This window comes from Oenanthe melanoleuca, chromosome 3, assembly GCF_029582105.1.
Source record: "Oenanthe melanoleuca isolate GR-GAL-2019-014 chromosome 3, OMel1.0, whole genome shotgun sequence".
NCBI lineage: Eukaryota > Metazoa > Chordata > Aves > Passeriformes > Muscicapidae > Oenanthe > Oenanthe melanoleuca.
This window is the reverse complement of record NC_079336.1, coordinates 46,294,779-46,312,272: the sequence shown is the minus strand read 5'-3', so window position 1 is coordinate 46,312,272 and position 17,494 is coordinate 46,294,779. Positions and strand designations below refer to the sequence as shown.

General features: G+C 38.6%; 1 protein-coding gene across 1 annotated transcript in view; it reads right to left on the bottom strand.

Annotated features, from left to right (window-relative positions):
• RFX6 (regulatory factor X6) overlaps positions 1-16,744 on the bottom strand; it is a 32,861-nt gene extending 16,117 nt beyond the window's left edge. The window contains exons 1-7 of the mRNA XM_056487544.1: positions 16,484-16,744; positions 16,011-16,167; positions 14,322-14,445; positions 13,006-13,067; positions 6,270-6,347; positions 3,732-3,759; positions 178-285 (exon numbers count right to left, since the gene is read on the bottom strand). Of these exons, the coding sequence (XP_056343519.1) occupies positions 178-285; positions 3,732-3,759; positions 6,270-6,347; positions 13,006-13,067; positions 14,322-14,445; positions 16,011-16,167; positions 16,484-16,652 (726 nt within the window). The 5' untranslated portion in view covers positions 16,653-16,744. The remainder of the gene's footprint in view (positions 1-177; positions 286-3,731; positions 3,760-6,269; positions 6,348-13,005; positions 13,068-14,321; positions 14,446-16,010; positions 16,168-16,483) is intronic.
• Positions 16,745-17,494: the final 750 nt, after the last annotated feature.

The following is a 17,494-nucleotide window of genomic DNA, read 5'->3' as shown; positions in this document are numbered from 1 at the left end:
GAAAGCCAGTTAATCGGTGTTAGTAAAGGTTTGCCCCCTCTATAAATCAGTCACCTCTGTTTGATCGTGGACATTTCTGGCTCTTTCATGTCAATACCTCAAAGCCTAAGATATGAAGAAACATTCTGTGGCAAATTTTTGATCTCTAAGACAGAAGAGAAGTAGCTCACTTTTTACCTTGTCTTTAGAAATGCACCCTTGAAGCAAAAGGTGTTGAGCACTTGGAAACTCTGGGAGGAGTGTTCCAGTTTTGGAACTGAGAGAATATTTACGAGTAAAACCACCCTGAAACAGAAGGGAAAAAGCAGGAACATTAAAATAGCTAATACTGTTACATCTGAAATCAAAAATTCATGTTAAACTTTTATATTATTTCATGAGTCTCTCAAGGTACCGCAATACTTGCATTTAGATAATTCTTCAAAAATATTGATGCTTTTCCAGATCTGAACCCCAGCTCAGGAAGGTTATCAAATATGTGTCTACATATAAACTTTACTGAATACTCCTAAGGTTTCAAATACTACTCATCTTAAGAGAAAAAATACAATCTGGTTCTGCCCTTACTGGCTGAACTGTAGTTATTCTCATTCAAATCTAAAGAAGACCATTTGGCTGAAACACTTTGTTCTATTTTAGCCGAACCAGTCCTTATCTCAAGTCAGTGTGCAGAGCCATGAGCTGGCCTTCTGTGTATTCGTGTGGAAAACCTTATTACTTCTGTGAAGATTCCCTCTGTACTAATGGATGAAATTTACGATCTTGCATAAGGCGTTTGAATGGAACTAGAAGTGACCTTTTCCTACCCTTTGCCAACAGGTAGATTTCACTGAAGTGGGAAGGCTAGGTATATAGTGCAACATATAGTGTAGAAATGTCCAAATGAGACTATGTTTCTGTAAATGTTGACTCCTTAATTAGAGGCCATTTTCAAGTGAAATTCTCTCAAGTAATGAATTCAGAAAACCATAGCTGTAACTGACTTATTCAACATAAATACAGTCCTATTTTTATAGGGTGATGTGTCTGACAAAACAAGCAGCAAAAAACCAAAAGCATACATCATGTAAACTAATTTTGCCTGTGCTATCTACTGTTCAAACACATATAAAGCTCTAAGTAAAAGAAATTTAGAAACATTCATACTTCTTCATGTCAATACTTTTGTAGTGTTATAATTGCCTAAGGAGGGTATTTTTTTAACAGGAGTAATCCTAATGATTTTATTATGCAATTACCCATGAAATATATTAAAAGCTCTGATTAAAAGTGATTTGTTCATTTAAAAAAGGCAGTGATGGTGGTGGGAGGTTTAAGAGAAGATAATCTGCAATGTTTTTACCTTGCTAATGGACTTATATGACTGTGCCTTGGTTCTAGGCTTAATATTTTAACCTGCTGCCACTTGCCCTTTCAATTTAATGCCATCTGTTTCTAATGGCCATTTAACATTAAGATAATGACAGTAATATTATCTGCCTAATTAACCATGCAGACTCTAATGGTGCACTAACTGGTTTAGATAAAAGAATTTGCTGATATCTCCCCCTACAGAGAGAATACTAGAAAACGTGATAAAACATACCAGAAGTAAACAGTGTCCCTGGCACTCAATAAGTGTTCATTCAAATGCCATTTACTCAGTATATTTAGACAATCAGTGCTTTAACATCTTTTCAATGTCTTTATGTTCCTACTGAGAATTATACCTCTTGCAATCATTTTAAATCTTTTTGGAATACCTAATTGCATGTACTTTCAAGTAAATGAAAAAGGACACATCTATCACCTGTTCACACTAATGAAAATATAATGCCAAAATTTCAGTGCACCGAGATTATTGTAACTCAATTTTCACCATGAAAGACTTTTTTTCTCTTAAGACTTGCCAAAATAATTTCAGACAACACTGAGGTAGACAATCAAGAACTCACAATGATGTGCCCTTTCTCATTTATTTCCACTGACTTATCTTATGAATGTTTTTTCTGGGTGGACAAAGGAATTCTGGGTCAGAAACAAGAGAGATTTGTGGGACTGTCAATTCCAAGGCAGACTGGGAATGCCACATCAGAGATGGAAGAAAATATGCATCCATTTATGCTACATGAACCAGATATACTCCATCCCAAAAAATCTGAATGAATGAATGAATGAATGCTTCAGTAGTGCTCATGAATATGTTGGGGATATCCCACAGCATAGCACTATCTTTCTTTGATAAGATAGCTAATTATCTGAACAGGGAAAATGCAACCAGATCTAATCTATCTGAACCTCACTAAAATACTTGACATGGTGTCACCATGGGAAATGATCAGTTATGCTGGTAAGAGTGGGGATTAGTAGAAGAATGTAAAAATATTTAAGGAACTGACTCTAGCTGAAATGCTAACAAATTGTACTGACAAGGAAACTACTGGGCTCAAAAGGGATTGAAGTGAAAACTCCCACAGATCAGACTTGGGGCTGATCTGGCTGAGTATTTCATAGACCAAATTGGTTGACATGAGCTAATGAAATCATCATCAGAGGAAGACCAAGAGGTCATGTAGAAAGACATGGATGGCTTTGAATAATGGTAATAAGGGGGATGAAAATCGATGGAGCAAAACTACACTCTCAGGGACCAATAAAAATGTCTGCTATCAGCTAGGAGTTGCTTATCTGGAAATGAAAAAGGTGAAAGGCTTGCTGTGTCAGTTGATCACAGAAGGTATATTTAGTCTAGTAAATTAAATGGTGTTAGGAAACATTCCCAAGCAATACTGGAACAGTATTAGCTCAGAATGGCCTCTGGCATTCTTTTGGACCATACCAATTTGCAGTACCCCAAACACTTCCAGTCATATTTCAACACGTATTGCGCATTAGAGACATTTCTTCGTGGCAATGTGGCAGAGATATCCCTATGTCTTTTTGTAGGTTCAGGAGTTTAATAATATGTATACAGGATATTCCATGCCAGTTGGAATAAGTACCAAATAAAAATATTGTGAGCAACCCTTAACCTTTAATGCACAATAATCCATAATTTTCTATTATAAATATGACCAGAATGACAGTGACTATACCATAGTACACAGTAGTAAAAATATAGACACCTTATCGGGGGGCTGGAGAAAAAAAACCAACAAACCAGATCCAGTTCTAGGGTTCATCAGAAGGGATATATCCAATAGGAACTGAAAACCATTTTCAAGACTTTATGATTTATTTTACTCTAAAGAAACTCAAGATGTTGAAATCACAACAAGTACGGTGGAAGGCTATAAGGCTGATAAGTAGTTACTCAAAGCTGCTGTTTGTCCCATTCAGCAAGCAAAAGTAGTAAAGAGACATAACAACAAAATGTCACTGAGAGCAAAAAATAGAGAAAGGCATTACTGACTAGAAGGCACAAGTTTCAGTTTATTTAAAAAAAAATTTCTTTTCAGCTTCCAGTCAGACATGAGACTCTAAAAAAGCCCTTCTGCAAAAGTAACATGTAAAAAAAAGAAAGCTAGAACTTGATCCTTTGCTTAAATACAGTTACAGGTAATTGCAATGGGAACCCTAAAAGGTGTTCTCCAATCTTATTTCTTTGAATACTTAGAGGAGCAAATATTCAGCTTTGTTAAAAAAGGTTATGCAGTCAAATATTGTTGCAGTTTTTAAAGAAATAAATATGAAGAAAACCACAGGTCATATATTTGTATTATAACAGAAGTAAAACAGATTACAACACTTACCTCATTCTTTAGCTTGCTTCCAGAGAACCTTTGAAAGAAAACACATTTAATTATTTTTTCATAGGCAGAACATTTGTAGAGGTTATATACATGTATGATCTATTAGGAAAATGACCACACTTTCCCAAATGCAACTATGGGTTATTATGGGTTTTTTAATGTTTTTTTTTTCCTTAACTTTTTCCACTGATTTTCAAAAACCCAGGGATAACAGGAAGCCTACAGATGTCTTATAAAACATGAAGATTAAGACCAGTGACTAAACACTAAAGTATAAAATCCAGTTTCACTTTTTTGTTTGGATCTTTGCCACTTCACAAACAGCAAAAGAGTAGCATAGGTGCAAGTCCATAATGTCTTTTTAAGGAAATACATGCAATTTTTAATAGAGCTGAGTAAATTCAGAGTGGAATAAGTATATATATTTATATATATAATTAACATTTCTTGGAAAAATTAAGAAATCATAGTGATTTCCTATTCTTTTTCACTACAGTACTATTTTGATGCAATGAAATACATTTCTGAGAAAAAAGATTCCTTAACCAGCAAAAATGTGTTGCAGTATAGTAAATGTTCTATTAAAAGCCCAATTGAGAGATTCCCGATTCAGTCATTGGAATATCAGACAACCCTTCAGTGCAGAAACCAGAAAGAAAATTATAACTACTAAAGTCGAAAATGTGTAATAATACCGATTCTAATGGATTAGTATAATGATAAATGTTGTTTGATTATTGTTATTTCCTGTACCACTAGCTGCCAACTGATAAGATACTGTGGGCAATATGAATTCTCATAATTATTAGTGGCAATATCGTTGTTTCCTGCTGTTGAGATGTTCTCTGGCTGTTTCCTGCTCTCTAAGATGCTCTCAGAAATTCAGAGGCTAAGCAGTTGTGGAATTCCTCCTGCCCAGTTCCCACCACATGATAATCTAGCATATGTTACCTAGACAGTTCCCTTGCGTGCTGATAGTTATGTGGTAAATGAAGGCATCACTCAGCTGATTACAACGTGGAGCTAATTAACTTCAAGGCTATATTTGTTTTGGACTCTGGGTTTCCACATGTTCAGCAAAATGTACACTGCATGTTCAGCAAAAATGTGAGGCAGCATCTGCTAGCATTACTCTTCCAGAGCCTCAACGACTAGAAGAGACGTAAAGGACAGATTTATGGATCACTATATGCAGCAACCAGGAACTGGCAGTTTTGAATCCCTACACTTCCTGATTCTCTTTCATTATCCAGAAACTTCTTCTTAACCCCAGGCTATTGCATCATTATCTCCACACAGAAAAATCAAGCTACTGTGATGGGCCGGACTGTGCAAAATGAGTATCTGAGCTTCTGCTTTAATTCAGATAGGGAGGCAGTTAAACTGCTGGACCTTAAAATTCAACATCTCATACAAGACAGCACAGGTCCTAACACAAAAAAAGGTTCCTAAGTAGTGAATCTAGTGAGTAGTCCTGAAAATCTTAGAGAGTATCTATGTGATCTTTATGTGAGTGTATACTTTCAGAACTACAGCCTTGGGGAATTTTATAGAACCTCCATTTTCTCTGCACTCACTGCTACTAGATTGTACCTACCTGCCATAAAGCTGAGAAGAATTATTATATTCCTTTAAATGAAAATAACTGTATTTTAGTCAACAAAATGAACAATTTCTTCAAGATAATTCTGTATTATAAAAAAAAATACACTGTGTACTACAGCTCTGGTTACATACCAGACAAAGAAATAGAATATTCTAATCTGTTACAACCTAAGTTCTGCTGTGGAGACAACTCTCCCTTTTTAAGCATCATTGGCAGCATTACCCTCAATTTTCACACTTTTCTTATTGTTTGGAAAAGATCTCTTCGGATAGAACCTAAATCTGCCGCCAGCTGAATTTTCTCTGTGTGATTATAAACTCATTTATTCCTTTCCTTTCTCAGAGTCCCACTTATCCAGGTATACTGCCACAGACAATGAAAGCCATCATTCAAGCCATATGTGAAAAGAGACATTTGTTTTACGAACTATTAATCTTTGGCAAACCAACAGGCAGCTATCGTAACATATTGATCCTGCTAGCTGTCCCTTAAATAAATATAATTAGAGCTTCCTGGGTTAGGTTTAAACTGATATTAGCCAGTCAAAGGACCTGTAAATATTAATCTACACTGACCCCTCCCTCCTGCCCCACAGGTGCCAGCTTCACACCATTCTCCAGAAGTTTCATAATGGAAAGCTGTCCTGGGGGAAAAACTCACAGGGTGACACAAAGGCAAACAAAATTAGACAAGTGTTCTGGAAATGGGATTTTGCTCCCTCATACAAACTTGACCAAATGTTCTGCTGTTAACAGGTGGTGGGGTCAAACTGGAAGACACTAGCAAAATATAGCGATCAACCATTTAAATAATTAACTATTTTAAACAGCAATTCTAGTTCTGAAGAAACAGAAATTAGAGTCCTGCATATACCTTCCTAAGAGAAGGTTATAGTTAGACCTTCACTCATTAAGTCTCAGAAGTTATTTTACCTGGTTAAGCCCTTTCCAGAATACACAGAGTGGTAATATGCACTGCTTTCTTTAATGCCAATTCCGTAATAGTGATACCTGCAAGGAAAAAAAACAAACAAAAAACAAAAAACAAAACAAAACAAAAAAAAAAAAAAAAAAAAAAATCCAAGGAGCATTTATGAATGATATGTCATGTAAACCAAACTGCCAAACCAAACTGAAAGTAAAGCAAGCTCTCAGACCAATTTTAAATGCTATCTGAAAGCTTTTCAAAAAAGATCTAATGATTCCTTTCACTGACACGGAGCAAAATCTAGTCTCATAAAAAAGAGTATTGTCATGATTTGATCCAAAATTCAAGGGTTAAAATTAAAATACTTTCTCAATTACTAGAAGAATGAAGCTAGAAATTACAGTAACATGTTACATCTCTTTTCTCTAATATACCTTCTGTTTCATTTTACTTCATTTTTTTTGCAAGGGTGCTGGGTTTGATTTATCAGGTTCATTTTATCTCACTCGCCACCATTACATTTAGACCCTCAGAGCCTTTCTCAGTTGAAAATAGCTTGCCAGTGCACCTTATAACTTAGTGTTCAGTCTCCTATGACTAATAATGATAATACCTCATTCATTTATTCATTCTTCTGTCAAGTCATAGGCTGACTAACTATAAATTATTAAGCCATTTAGGCACTTCTCATCCACATTTGTCTCCCCTGTTGCTCTCCCAGAGATTACTACTCCCAAATACAGACTGAAAAAGGAAACATGCCTATTGCTCAGGCTTTGCAGTGCTCATACTCAACACCTTAACCAAAGACACCAAAGATGCAAAAAAGGTTGGGTTAGTGCTAAGAAAACTGGCTGTGCAGTAGTTACTTACCCCTTTCCACTGATTTTGCTACAAAATAATGACCTCTGAGAGAAGGGCAGGAGAGCAAGCTGGGGGCAGCTCCTTCCTTACCGGTCATAGCAAAGTTTGCTTGAGTTCATCTATCAAAGTTGATAGGCCCTGTCTTATAAATTTCACTCAACAGATTTAAAAACTGATTGTGTTAAACCAAGTTTGTCTAAGAATGTTATGAATAGAAGAGAAAGGTTAATTTGCTTTTTACTAATATTAGCTTAAAAGTACCATGGCAGCTGGTTTAACTGAGCTGATTCAAAGTAGCACTTTGCAACACATTCCTCTGATTTCACTGAAACTTCCTAAAAGCTTGAAGAAATGCATTCTTAAGACACAAAGCCTCGGCAAGTAGTTCATAGAACACATGAACAAAAGTGTTAACCTCATCTCATCTCTGCTGTTCCTGGTGATGACCATTAAAAAAAAAATCACAATATTTTGTTTGTTCTTGTATGGAACTGTCACAGGTAAGAACAAAACCCTCACGTGCTTTATATTTACAAAGCTGGTTAAAGGCATTAGATACAAATTATGCCTAGGAAAATGGTCATTAGGATGATATATTTGCCTAGCCTAGGAAGCTTTCACAATCTCAGCTGAAACAGTTTTTTCTGTTTCTGGACAGTCTGTTGTGTGCATTCAGGATTTTACAGCCAAGAAACATGAGAGAAAGTGGCACTATCACTTTTACTGCTTTCCTGGAACTGGTGAGTCTATGTAACACTGCTAGATCACTGGGGCCCTAGGAAACCCAAAAGTGCCTCCCCCCTTTCCTTACTGTGACATACAAAAGTATTGAAAATACACATGTATGGATTCTTTGAAATAACGGCATTTACTTAGTTTTTACATTGCAAAGGGTGTCCATTGAACAGAATGAAAAAGAATAGAGTTGTGACTGCTTCTTTAACAATGCTATCTGCCCATTTGTCATCGGCCATGTAAGCAAGCAGTTGCCCACATCTCATTCCAACAGTTTAAATCTCCCAGCTTCAATCATATATCATTTTTGAATTCTAAAATAAAAACTTTTACACTTTCGCCATAAATTTGGCATTCCTCAGTTGGAGTGGGTCAGAGGCAAGGACAAGCATTACTTCTTTACAGAGCTATGGTTCAATATTTAGATAATTCCACATCGAATTCAATATTAATATATTTGGGCTAGGAATAGGAATTGTTGTATGATTCAGATTCTCAAGTATCCAGTGGTAGGAAACATACTTGTTCCTGCTGGAATGTCCCAGAATATCAGAATTTATCCCTGAGACATCTTGTTATGTAGAGAATAGACATTTTCAGTACATATTCTGTGTGCATTAAAGGCACAGCAGGTATCATTCTGTTTTTCTTCAGTAATGTGTAGTTGAAATATTGCTGCTAAAAAAGCAGCTTTCCAATCACAGCACAGAAATTATTAAAAATAATATAATTTTACTTTTCAAGCTCTGTGTGGCATAGTCCATAGAGTAATCTGGTATGAAGATTATTATTCTCTTACAAGCCATTAGTTGAATAGCTTATTTTGGGCTCCCTGTTGAGAGTAATATACCCATACCAGACACACTGACAACATCTTTAACCTACATCTTCAAATGCCTTTCTTCTGTCTCTTTATGTGCATATTTTTGTGCATATGTACAGTATATTTGTATTTTTCTATTTATTATTTTTGTTGTGTAACAAACAAAATGTAATCGGTTACTACAAGGAATTTACCCTCAATTTTTGAAACAAACATTTTACAAAACAAGCCAAGATACTTTACTCTTTTAATTTCAGTAGTTTGTTGTAACATATGTTCCTACACAACTTGTAGCTCTGATTTTAGCATACACTGACACGAATGACAGCTGATAAGGAAATGATAGGCTTAAGCTGTTCAGGGACTTGCAATAACTTCTTATCACAGGGCCAGCTGCCATATCAGTTTTATTAACCCACTAAATCACTCCTAATAAATAAGATAATAGTTTTCAGACATGATGGATAAAAGCTAAGATTCATCATTGATCAAAGTCTACAAAGAAATTAAATTGTAACTTGAGCTCAAACAGTCTTCCATGTGTATGAACTGAGCAGTCTGTACGTTTTCCCAAATAGCTGCTTCATGCAATTCACGTACTTTGAAAGTTACAGCTGAGTTCCAGCATTGACCACAGTATGTTCAAAATTACCACTGCAAAAAGGTGGATGCAGAACAGAGAACTGTTGCTTATGAAATACTAATCTAAGAGAGCAGTTGGAAGTATTTATGGTGCTTGCATCTTCTTTCACTCAGCAGAGTGAAAACAGAAAATTTTCCTTACTTTCAGCTGTGTAGAGTGATTAGCATGGGCATGAGAGATTAATATATTTTGTTAACAAAATTGTGTCCAGTGTGTTGGACCTTCTTGGCCAAATGTTTAAATAAGTTTTAGCAATGACACTTTTACACAAATGGGTTGCTGGATGTAAACACAGAGAAAGAGAGATTCTGACTGGAATTCTAGGAATCATCAGACTCAATTTTAAGTTTGTCCTTTGCCCTGAACTAGAGATGACAAATGCTGCTTGGGAACAGAGGAGGTACTAACATTTGTGTATCTCACACCTTAAAACAGCAACTGTATTCCATATATTAGTGCAGGAGCTTTTCCTCAAATCCAATTCATGTTCATGAGGATGTCAGAAAGAGCATGTTGCAGAGTGGGAGAAAAACAATTTCTGTCCCCTTGAAGAAAAAGGAAATTATTTTCTTTGCTTTCTTCTGATCACAGCCAGGCTCTACCAATATATATAATATATATGCTTCCAGCATCCAGGAAGGCAATTTTTTCCCAGGGTGTTAACTTTTCTCTAAATTTAAGAACAACTATTCCACCTGAGAAGAATTGTCTTCTTCCTTTTTATGCTTTTGCAGCATCTGACTCCAATAGTGTCCTGAACAATGATCAGAGCTCTGGGGCAATACTGCTATATAAAACATCATTGCCAGGAATAGTGAAGAATAATGATCCTGCTAGCATTATATGTAATAAATACAGGAGCAGTAGAAATAATACAATGTCACTACACTACTGTACTTTAAAAAATATGTTTTAATTGCTAGTAAGAACTCTCCTACTAGTCCCAGTAACTCAGAAACAGCTTATAACATTTAGAGTCCATGCTAACATAGAAAGAGAGTAACTAGTAATTTATTGAAACTGATGAACAATCCTTTAACTTTATTATTAATTTAATAGAAATACTTTTGTAAATAACGTTTGTGTGACTAACTGCTATCTGGTGAAATCAGAAATTCATTTACTCCTCAGTGAATCTGTAGTTCTGAGGGAGACACGGCCCACACCACCACAGATAGAAAAACTGATTATCAGAGATCATTAAAGTGAAAAAGGGTAGATTTGGATTAGATATTAGGAAAGAATTCTTTAAAGTGGGGGTGTTTAGGCATGGGCAAAAGTCGCTCAGAGCAGCTGTGGATCTCCCATCCCTGGAAGTGTTCAAGGCTGGACTGGATGGGACTTTGAGCAGCCTGGTCTAGTTGAAAGTGTCTCTGCCCATGTCACAAGGGTTGAAACTAGATGATCTTTAAGGTCTCTTCCAAATTCAACCATTCTATCATTCTATGCCTCTATGATTCTACTATTTATACTGACACTTCTCTATGACTACTGCTACTATATTAAGTCTGAACTGGAAATACTGTCATTTGTGCCTTTTGTGGGGTCACATTTGTAGCACAGCAAGATCAAGGTAAATGTATCTTAGCAGAAATGAGAATTGCAGAGGAAAAGCTTCTGAGGAAAACTGATGAAAAGAATACAGAGAAACAAGTGCCAGATGTTCAAACAAAACCTGATGATGCCTCATTCCTTTGAGGAAATTGTTCAAGAACAGTTAATCCATATGAAAATATGGCACATAATACCAACAAGGTCAGTAGGGATATGGAATCTGCCACAGAAATGTTGGGCATGTGTTACTTCTATATTAATATTGCTTAATGTCTTCGAGAAAAGGGGACTATAGTCACACATATTCTAACACAACTAATTTTGTAGCTATATACATATTTGAAACATATTTGTTTACTTAATAAAGGTTGCTACTGTGCTTAAATCACACATACACAGGATATGTTTTGGAAGTTTGGATCCTCACTGGATCCTGTTTATCAATCTGTTAGTTATCTCAGAACATATATATAATGAGTATGTGGGAGATCTCTCCCTTGCATTATCTCGTTCATTGTCACCAATTGGTTCACCAAATATGTTGGGTTATGAACCTGATCCAGAATTTACCATTACATTGATGAATTAGTACGCTGTCAAATATTCCTGCACAGATTGTGAACGCCAGATCTCTTAAAATCTTAAACACAATACCAGCAGCGAAGCTACGTCTACATCATCTTATGCCTGTAATCACAGCTCAAGTTCACCATAGCAGACAATGCACACAATCCCTCTTTTCCTTAATAAATAACCTTCTAATAGTTTCTGTCCTCAAAACATCTCTACTCAGCATCTACAGGTCACCTACAAAAAGAGAAATTAACTTCAGTTCCAGTTTTCCTCTTTACATTGCAGACTGTGTACTATCTCCTAAAATAAATGAATGGATTACAAATTTGTAAGACTGTGAAAGAGACTATGCATGAACTATCCTCTGTTAAAACCAGCAACAAAAAAAATAAAAAGGAATAATGTTCTACAAAGACTTTATTTCCTTTGGATTCTATTTTTTGTTAATGGTTATTTAAAATAAATGCTTAAGACATGCTGAAGAAATAGAATGTCTTAGCAAAACTTTGGAATTTAAGTTCTTCCCCACCTTCATTTTTTCTGCAACAAAACCTAAAATTCACAACTGACGTCTCATTCTTCAGCAAAACTAAGGCAGAATTAACCAGCTATTTCTTGTATTTCTAAGGCAGGAAGAAAACCAAGTGTAACAACATTTAATAACTCCCCAAAACAATGAAAATAAAAAAAATATCCTTCAGACATTTCTAGTATTTTGCAAAGCACTTAGGAAAACAAGTCTTGTAGGGTTTTTCTTTTCAGTCTTCTTTCGTTTTGAGTTTTGCGTCTAAACTACTGAAAGAGAAGAGTAACTTTGTCTTTCAAGGCTAAGTAGCTTAAAATAAAGAGTTTTCCCAAGCAAACAGTTTTGAGTTTCTTCTATTTCTGTAATTATCATTATTTCTGGTTTTCTTTCTTATTCACTAGCAAAATGGACATGAGGGAATATGTGTGTTACCACTTTTTCACAACAGTTTTACACTAAATTATTCATGGCCAAAGCACAATGCCAGAACCAGTACTAATAAAACCTTTACCACCAGGTGATATAGAATTGTCTATGATCTATTTCTATAACCTGATATTTCACAGATCAAGTGTACAAATTAATAGATACATTATTTATTAAATTACTGCACTACAGATTGTGTACTTTCCAGAGTTTTATATGATACCCACAATGAAGAGCAGAAGTATACCTTAACTTCAATTCAAAACAGTGGTTCTTCTGGTGGTGTATTTAAGTGAACCCATGCTTTTTTAATCTAATATTTTGAAATATATTTGCAACGTATACATGGGTCAATAAATGCGATGACAAGATTTAGACGTTTAAGCAGTTCAATTCTAAAAATTATGCAGCAATGTTTTCAAACTTAAATGTTTGAGTCTGAGCATCAGTTTCACTGTGTACATGGGAGTTATCACTTGCAGTGTACCAGCTGAATAAAGTCCCCTGCCAATTAGTACATAGATATTAAGGAGATGTGGAAATACACGATTCCTAAAATGTGTTCTATAAGCAGATACACACATAATTGAGACTTACTTTGAATGGCCCCTTGTTCCAAGCCGCCTTGTGGTAAGGAGAGGAAATTTCTGGCGAATGGTCTAAAGAGAAAACAACTGCATTAATTTCTAACACCGGTAAACTTTCTTAGCAATCTGTTTATAGAAAAATCGTAGTGTAAATATATGTAAGGTAATTAATGAATTAACATTTTTGATAACCTAGGGCACAATATAAACAATTAGGCCATGTTTCACTCTGTAGGCTTTCTTCCATCCTTGTCCATCTTGCTGAGTATCTCCAGTCTTCCCACCTGTTCTCCCTTTCTGTTTTCACTTCCACATTTTAAAATCTAGCTTGCTTCACAAGAATCCTGTTATGTTCAAGTTCCTAAAGTACAACTACATCTTTTGCTTCAGAGATCTAAAAAAAAATCAAGCGAAACTCTGCCCTTTAGCTATTCCATTTTCAAAGACAAACAAATAGAAATCGATATTTTTATCTGAAAGTATGATCTGAAAAATTAATTCAGTAATAGAGAGATCTAATATCTATTAGATACATCTAAAAAATAACTGCCAAAACAATGTTCAAATGGAACCATTGTCTTTCTCATTTATACTGAAACTGTGTATGAAAATTAGATATCCACTCTTTTAGTATATCCAGTTCAAGAGGAATAAAATAGGAAATTAACATTTTATGAACCAGATTTTAAATCCATTATTGTAATTTAATTTAATTAATGCATTCACTATGTCCAAACAATTACTAGATCAGTAGTGCTTAAAAAAAAGATGATCCTTGAAACATTTTTGGTTTCCTGTTTCACTAAATACTCAGGATTTAATTTGGAGAGTTCATATCTCTCTTTCATTAAATTACTTCAGGATTAATTGTAGGGAAGGGTAGAAAAGAGAATGAATCAACAATTTTTCATTTGGGAGCTCTCTGTGCTATTAATTTCTTTTCCCCTTGTAGTACTGCTTGTATCACATCTCACTTTACACTGCCTTTAGTATAATTATAAGTGTCTTCCATGTCAGATCTGGTTTTGTGCAAAGAACCTATTAATGTCATGAACAAAAAGGAAAAGAAAATAAGCACTCAGAGAGAATGCCTTTTTTTTTTTTTTGTAAAAAACATCAATAAATCAAAGGGAATTTCAGCTTCAATCTCCTAAAGGTGATGTTAAAAAATGCTTTCATAGGAGACAGTATAGTTATAGTTTGTCTACTTTCACGTACATTAGCAGCAGAAAATGTGAAGTTCAGAAGAATTTTTACATGGATGTACTAAACTGTGATTCTTCCAAACAACTGATCTAACGAATTATGAAGGCATTCACTTATTACCTTCCCAAAAGTTGCAGCACAGGCAGGTTCCAGCTTCTCTTTTCTGCAGAAGTCTAAATAATGTGCATAAAGGATGCATCTTGGTAAACAGACTCCTTCACATACAATGTAGTTTTCTTCCAGCCTGTGTAGAGAAAGAAACTGACAGAGTAAGGAGCAACATGCCACTTCTCCTGATTGCATTTTCCAGTTTCTGGTACTGCTCTCTTTTTTTGGGTTGTTCTTTTTTTTAAATTTTACTGAAGAATGCCACCAGAGCACACACATGAGCATCTCCTGAATATGACAGGCACTATAGACAGACTCCACACTTGGTGCTTAGGCTAGTTGCAGAATATGTAAAACCTGGAGCCAGATCCCTGTTCTTAATGAGTCTTTTTCAATGTCTGGACTTTTTTGCTTTAAATAACTAAATCATCATCACCTAAGAGGCAGCCTCAGTCTGAAAATAAGAGCCTTAACTAGACTATGCCAGACCTGGGTTTAAGGCAGTCTTTTGAAAGGATTTAAGAGCAGGGACCTGGACTTGTATCTTCTGTTCCACTGTATCCTTAACACCTGAGCTAATGTCTCTTTTCTTCCTCCTTTTGATTTTTTAATTTCCACTCAGGACCTGGAAATGCTTCAAACCCCAGTGAAAAAAACCAGTGTTTTTTAAAGAAAGTGAATTTCTATGTAGCTTCCCAATCAGTTTACAGAATACAAGTGCTAGTGATGGTCATTAAACTAAAATTTTTAAAACTGAAGCAAAAACCTGACTGTTTTCACTTCAAGAGAACCCTTGGTAACAGCTGGGTGTTTCTCTGTCCTGATGGCTTTTTTCTTTATCATTTTACATTGCTCTGCTCCTGGGATGATGTGAAAAAAATTTATTTCTCAAATTACATAAATTTGTAAGAAAATACTATGTAGTATGCACTGCATATTGAATAACTTTGCACTGACTTGTCAGACTTAAACCCTTAACTATTTACACTCAGAAGTCAGATGTAAACTAGAATAAGAAACTGAATGATTTGGCTTAGTCTATTTTTTCAGTTAGAAGGAAAAAAAATCTCTACTGACAGTCTACATTTCATAATTAAATTCCCATTTAATTCAACAGCTCTCCTCCATAGTTTCAAGTGTACTTTAATATAAACATTTATCAATTAATGTCTGCAGAATTTTACCTCTTATTTGGTTAACTTTTTTCCCCAGATAAAATAAATCAAAGCCAGGGCTTCAGTGCATGATGTAAAAGAAATGCATTATAAGACAGTGAAAATCTAACTGTTGCAGCCTTAAAGGATAATTAAAACAGCCATTCACAAATGCAATTCTTAAATAATGTTTCCCTTCTACATTTTGATGATACGTTTCATTGATAGCCACATAGTGTGAGAATTTGACTGAGACTGCTGTTAAGTGACAAACCTTTGATAATTTCAAAACACAGAAATTTGGGGATGGCTGTCCTTATTTGTAAATGAAGCTCATCCAAAAGAAATCCTCAAAACAAAACCAGAAAACAAAAAACAACTAACGAAACAGCCCAAAAATGACAAATTCTTTCTAAAAGGACTGTGAGATGCCGCCCTCCTTGCCGGCTCAGCTGTCAGAGAAAGGTCCCTTGGAGTGTGACGGACACTTTGCCGGCTCGGTCCCGGAGCCCCCAGGGCGGGCAGCGGGGGCTCTCCGGAGCCCTACCATTGCAGGGTGAGCTGCGTCTGCTTCTTCTTGTCCTTCATGATCTGCGTGATGCTCTTCTTCGAAGACGGGCTTTGCTCGGCGGCTGTCAGCGCGCCGTCGCGGGCATCCGCATCCTCTTCTTCCGAGGAGAGGGCTTCGCTGCCCAAGCGTGTTTCTGAGCGCCGCGGGGGACAAGAAGAGACACCCAAGGGCATCGTTAGAGTCCCGCAACACGGCCGCCCCCTCCCGCCTGCCGCCCTGCCCGCTGAGGGACGGGCCCGGCAGCTGCGTCCCTGCCGGAGCCCGAGCAGCGGCTGCCGCCGCCTGTCCGGCCGCGGGCTGGGCTGGGCAGGGCACGCTGCCGGCTCCCCGCCGCCCGTCCCGCCGCGGGCTGGGCTGGGCAGGGCACGCTGCCGGCTCCCCGCCGCCTGTCCGGCCGCGGGCTGGGCTGGGCTGGGCAGGGCACGCTGCCGGCTCCCCGCCGCCTTTACCTGCCTTGATGCCGGCGGACAGCGGCGGCTCGGGCAGCGCCTCCCGGGCGCAGGGCAGCAAGCCTCGCCCCAGCAGCCCCGCGTAGCGCTCCTCCTGCGCCTCGGCGGGCACCGCCTGCGCGGCCGGGAGGTGCAGGAAGGTGTCCCCCTGCTCGGGTCCCTTGGCCATGCTCCTCAGCGGCGCCGGCTGTGCCCCGGCGCGGCGCGGGCGGCGCCCATGGGCGGCGGCAGGGGACGGGAGGGCGGACGGGCGGGCGCGGCGGCGGCGGCCTGAGGGCGCGGGGAGCGCCGGCTGAGGCTGCGGCCGGGACTCTGCACCGGGGCCGGAGACGGTGTCGGCCAAGCGCCGCCGTGAAGGGGAGGAGAGGCGATGCGGGGGCGGCAGCGGGGGATAGGTGTGCCCTACGGCGCCGTCCGGGGAGGCGGCATGGCTCCCCTGCGGCAGGGACGGCCCCGGGGGCTCCGCCTCGCACGGCGGCCCGCAGGCGGCTGGCACCGCTGGGAGCTGTCTCCGGCCTGCTCCGCTTCCCCTCCCGCCGCCGTGCTCGTTCACGCCAGAAGGGGACAGGGCACGGCTGAAGGCCGAGGAGGTTCGGGGGAGCCGGCAGGAGCGGGTCTGCCGAGGATTTAATGATTAACTCCCGGCGGCCGTGGCTCGGGCTGGTGTCGGGGAGCAGCGCCTGGCCCGCCGCGGCCCCGGCAAGGGGCGGCCGCAGGGTCCCCTCGCCCCGTCAGGGCAGAAGGCGCTTTCTCCCCTCCTGACGGCGCTCTGCGCTCCGCAGCTGCCTCCTGACAGCCACAGGGCCAGTCGTGGGACCCTTCTGGGCACTGTCTGTATTTCCTTAATTCCCCGTGTAATTTGGTGGGTGTTGGAACAAAATACCTTCGTTTTGTACGTTCATCTGGCAGACGTGTCTTTGCTTGCTGTGCTCCATTTCAGCGTGCTGATGGAGGGATGACAGGAGAAAATCACAGAAAGTGGTCCTTGCTTTTTCCAGAGAACAAAATTGT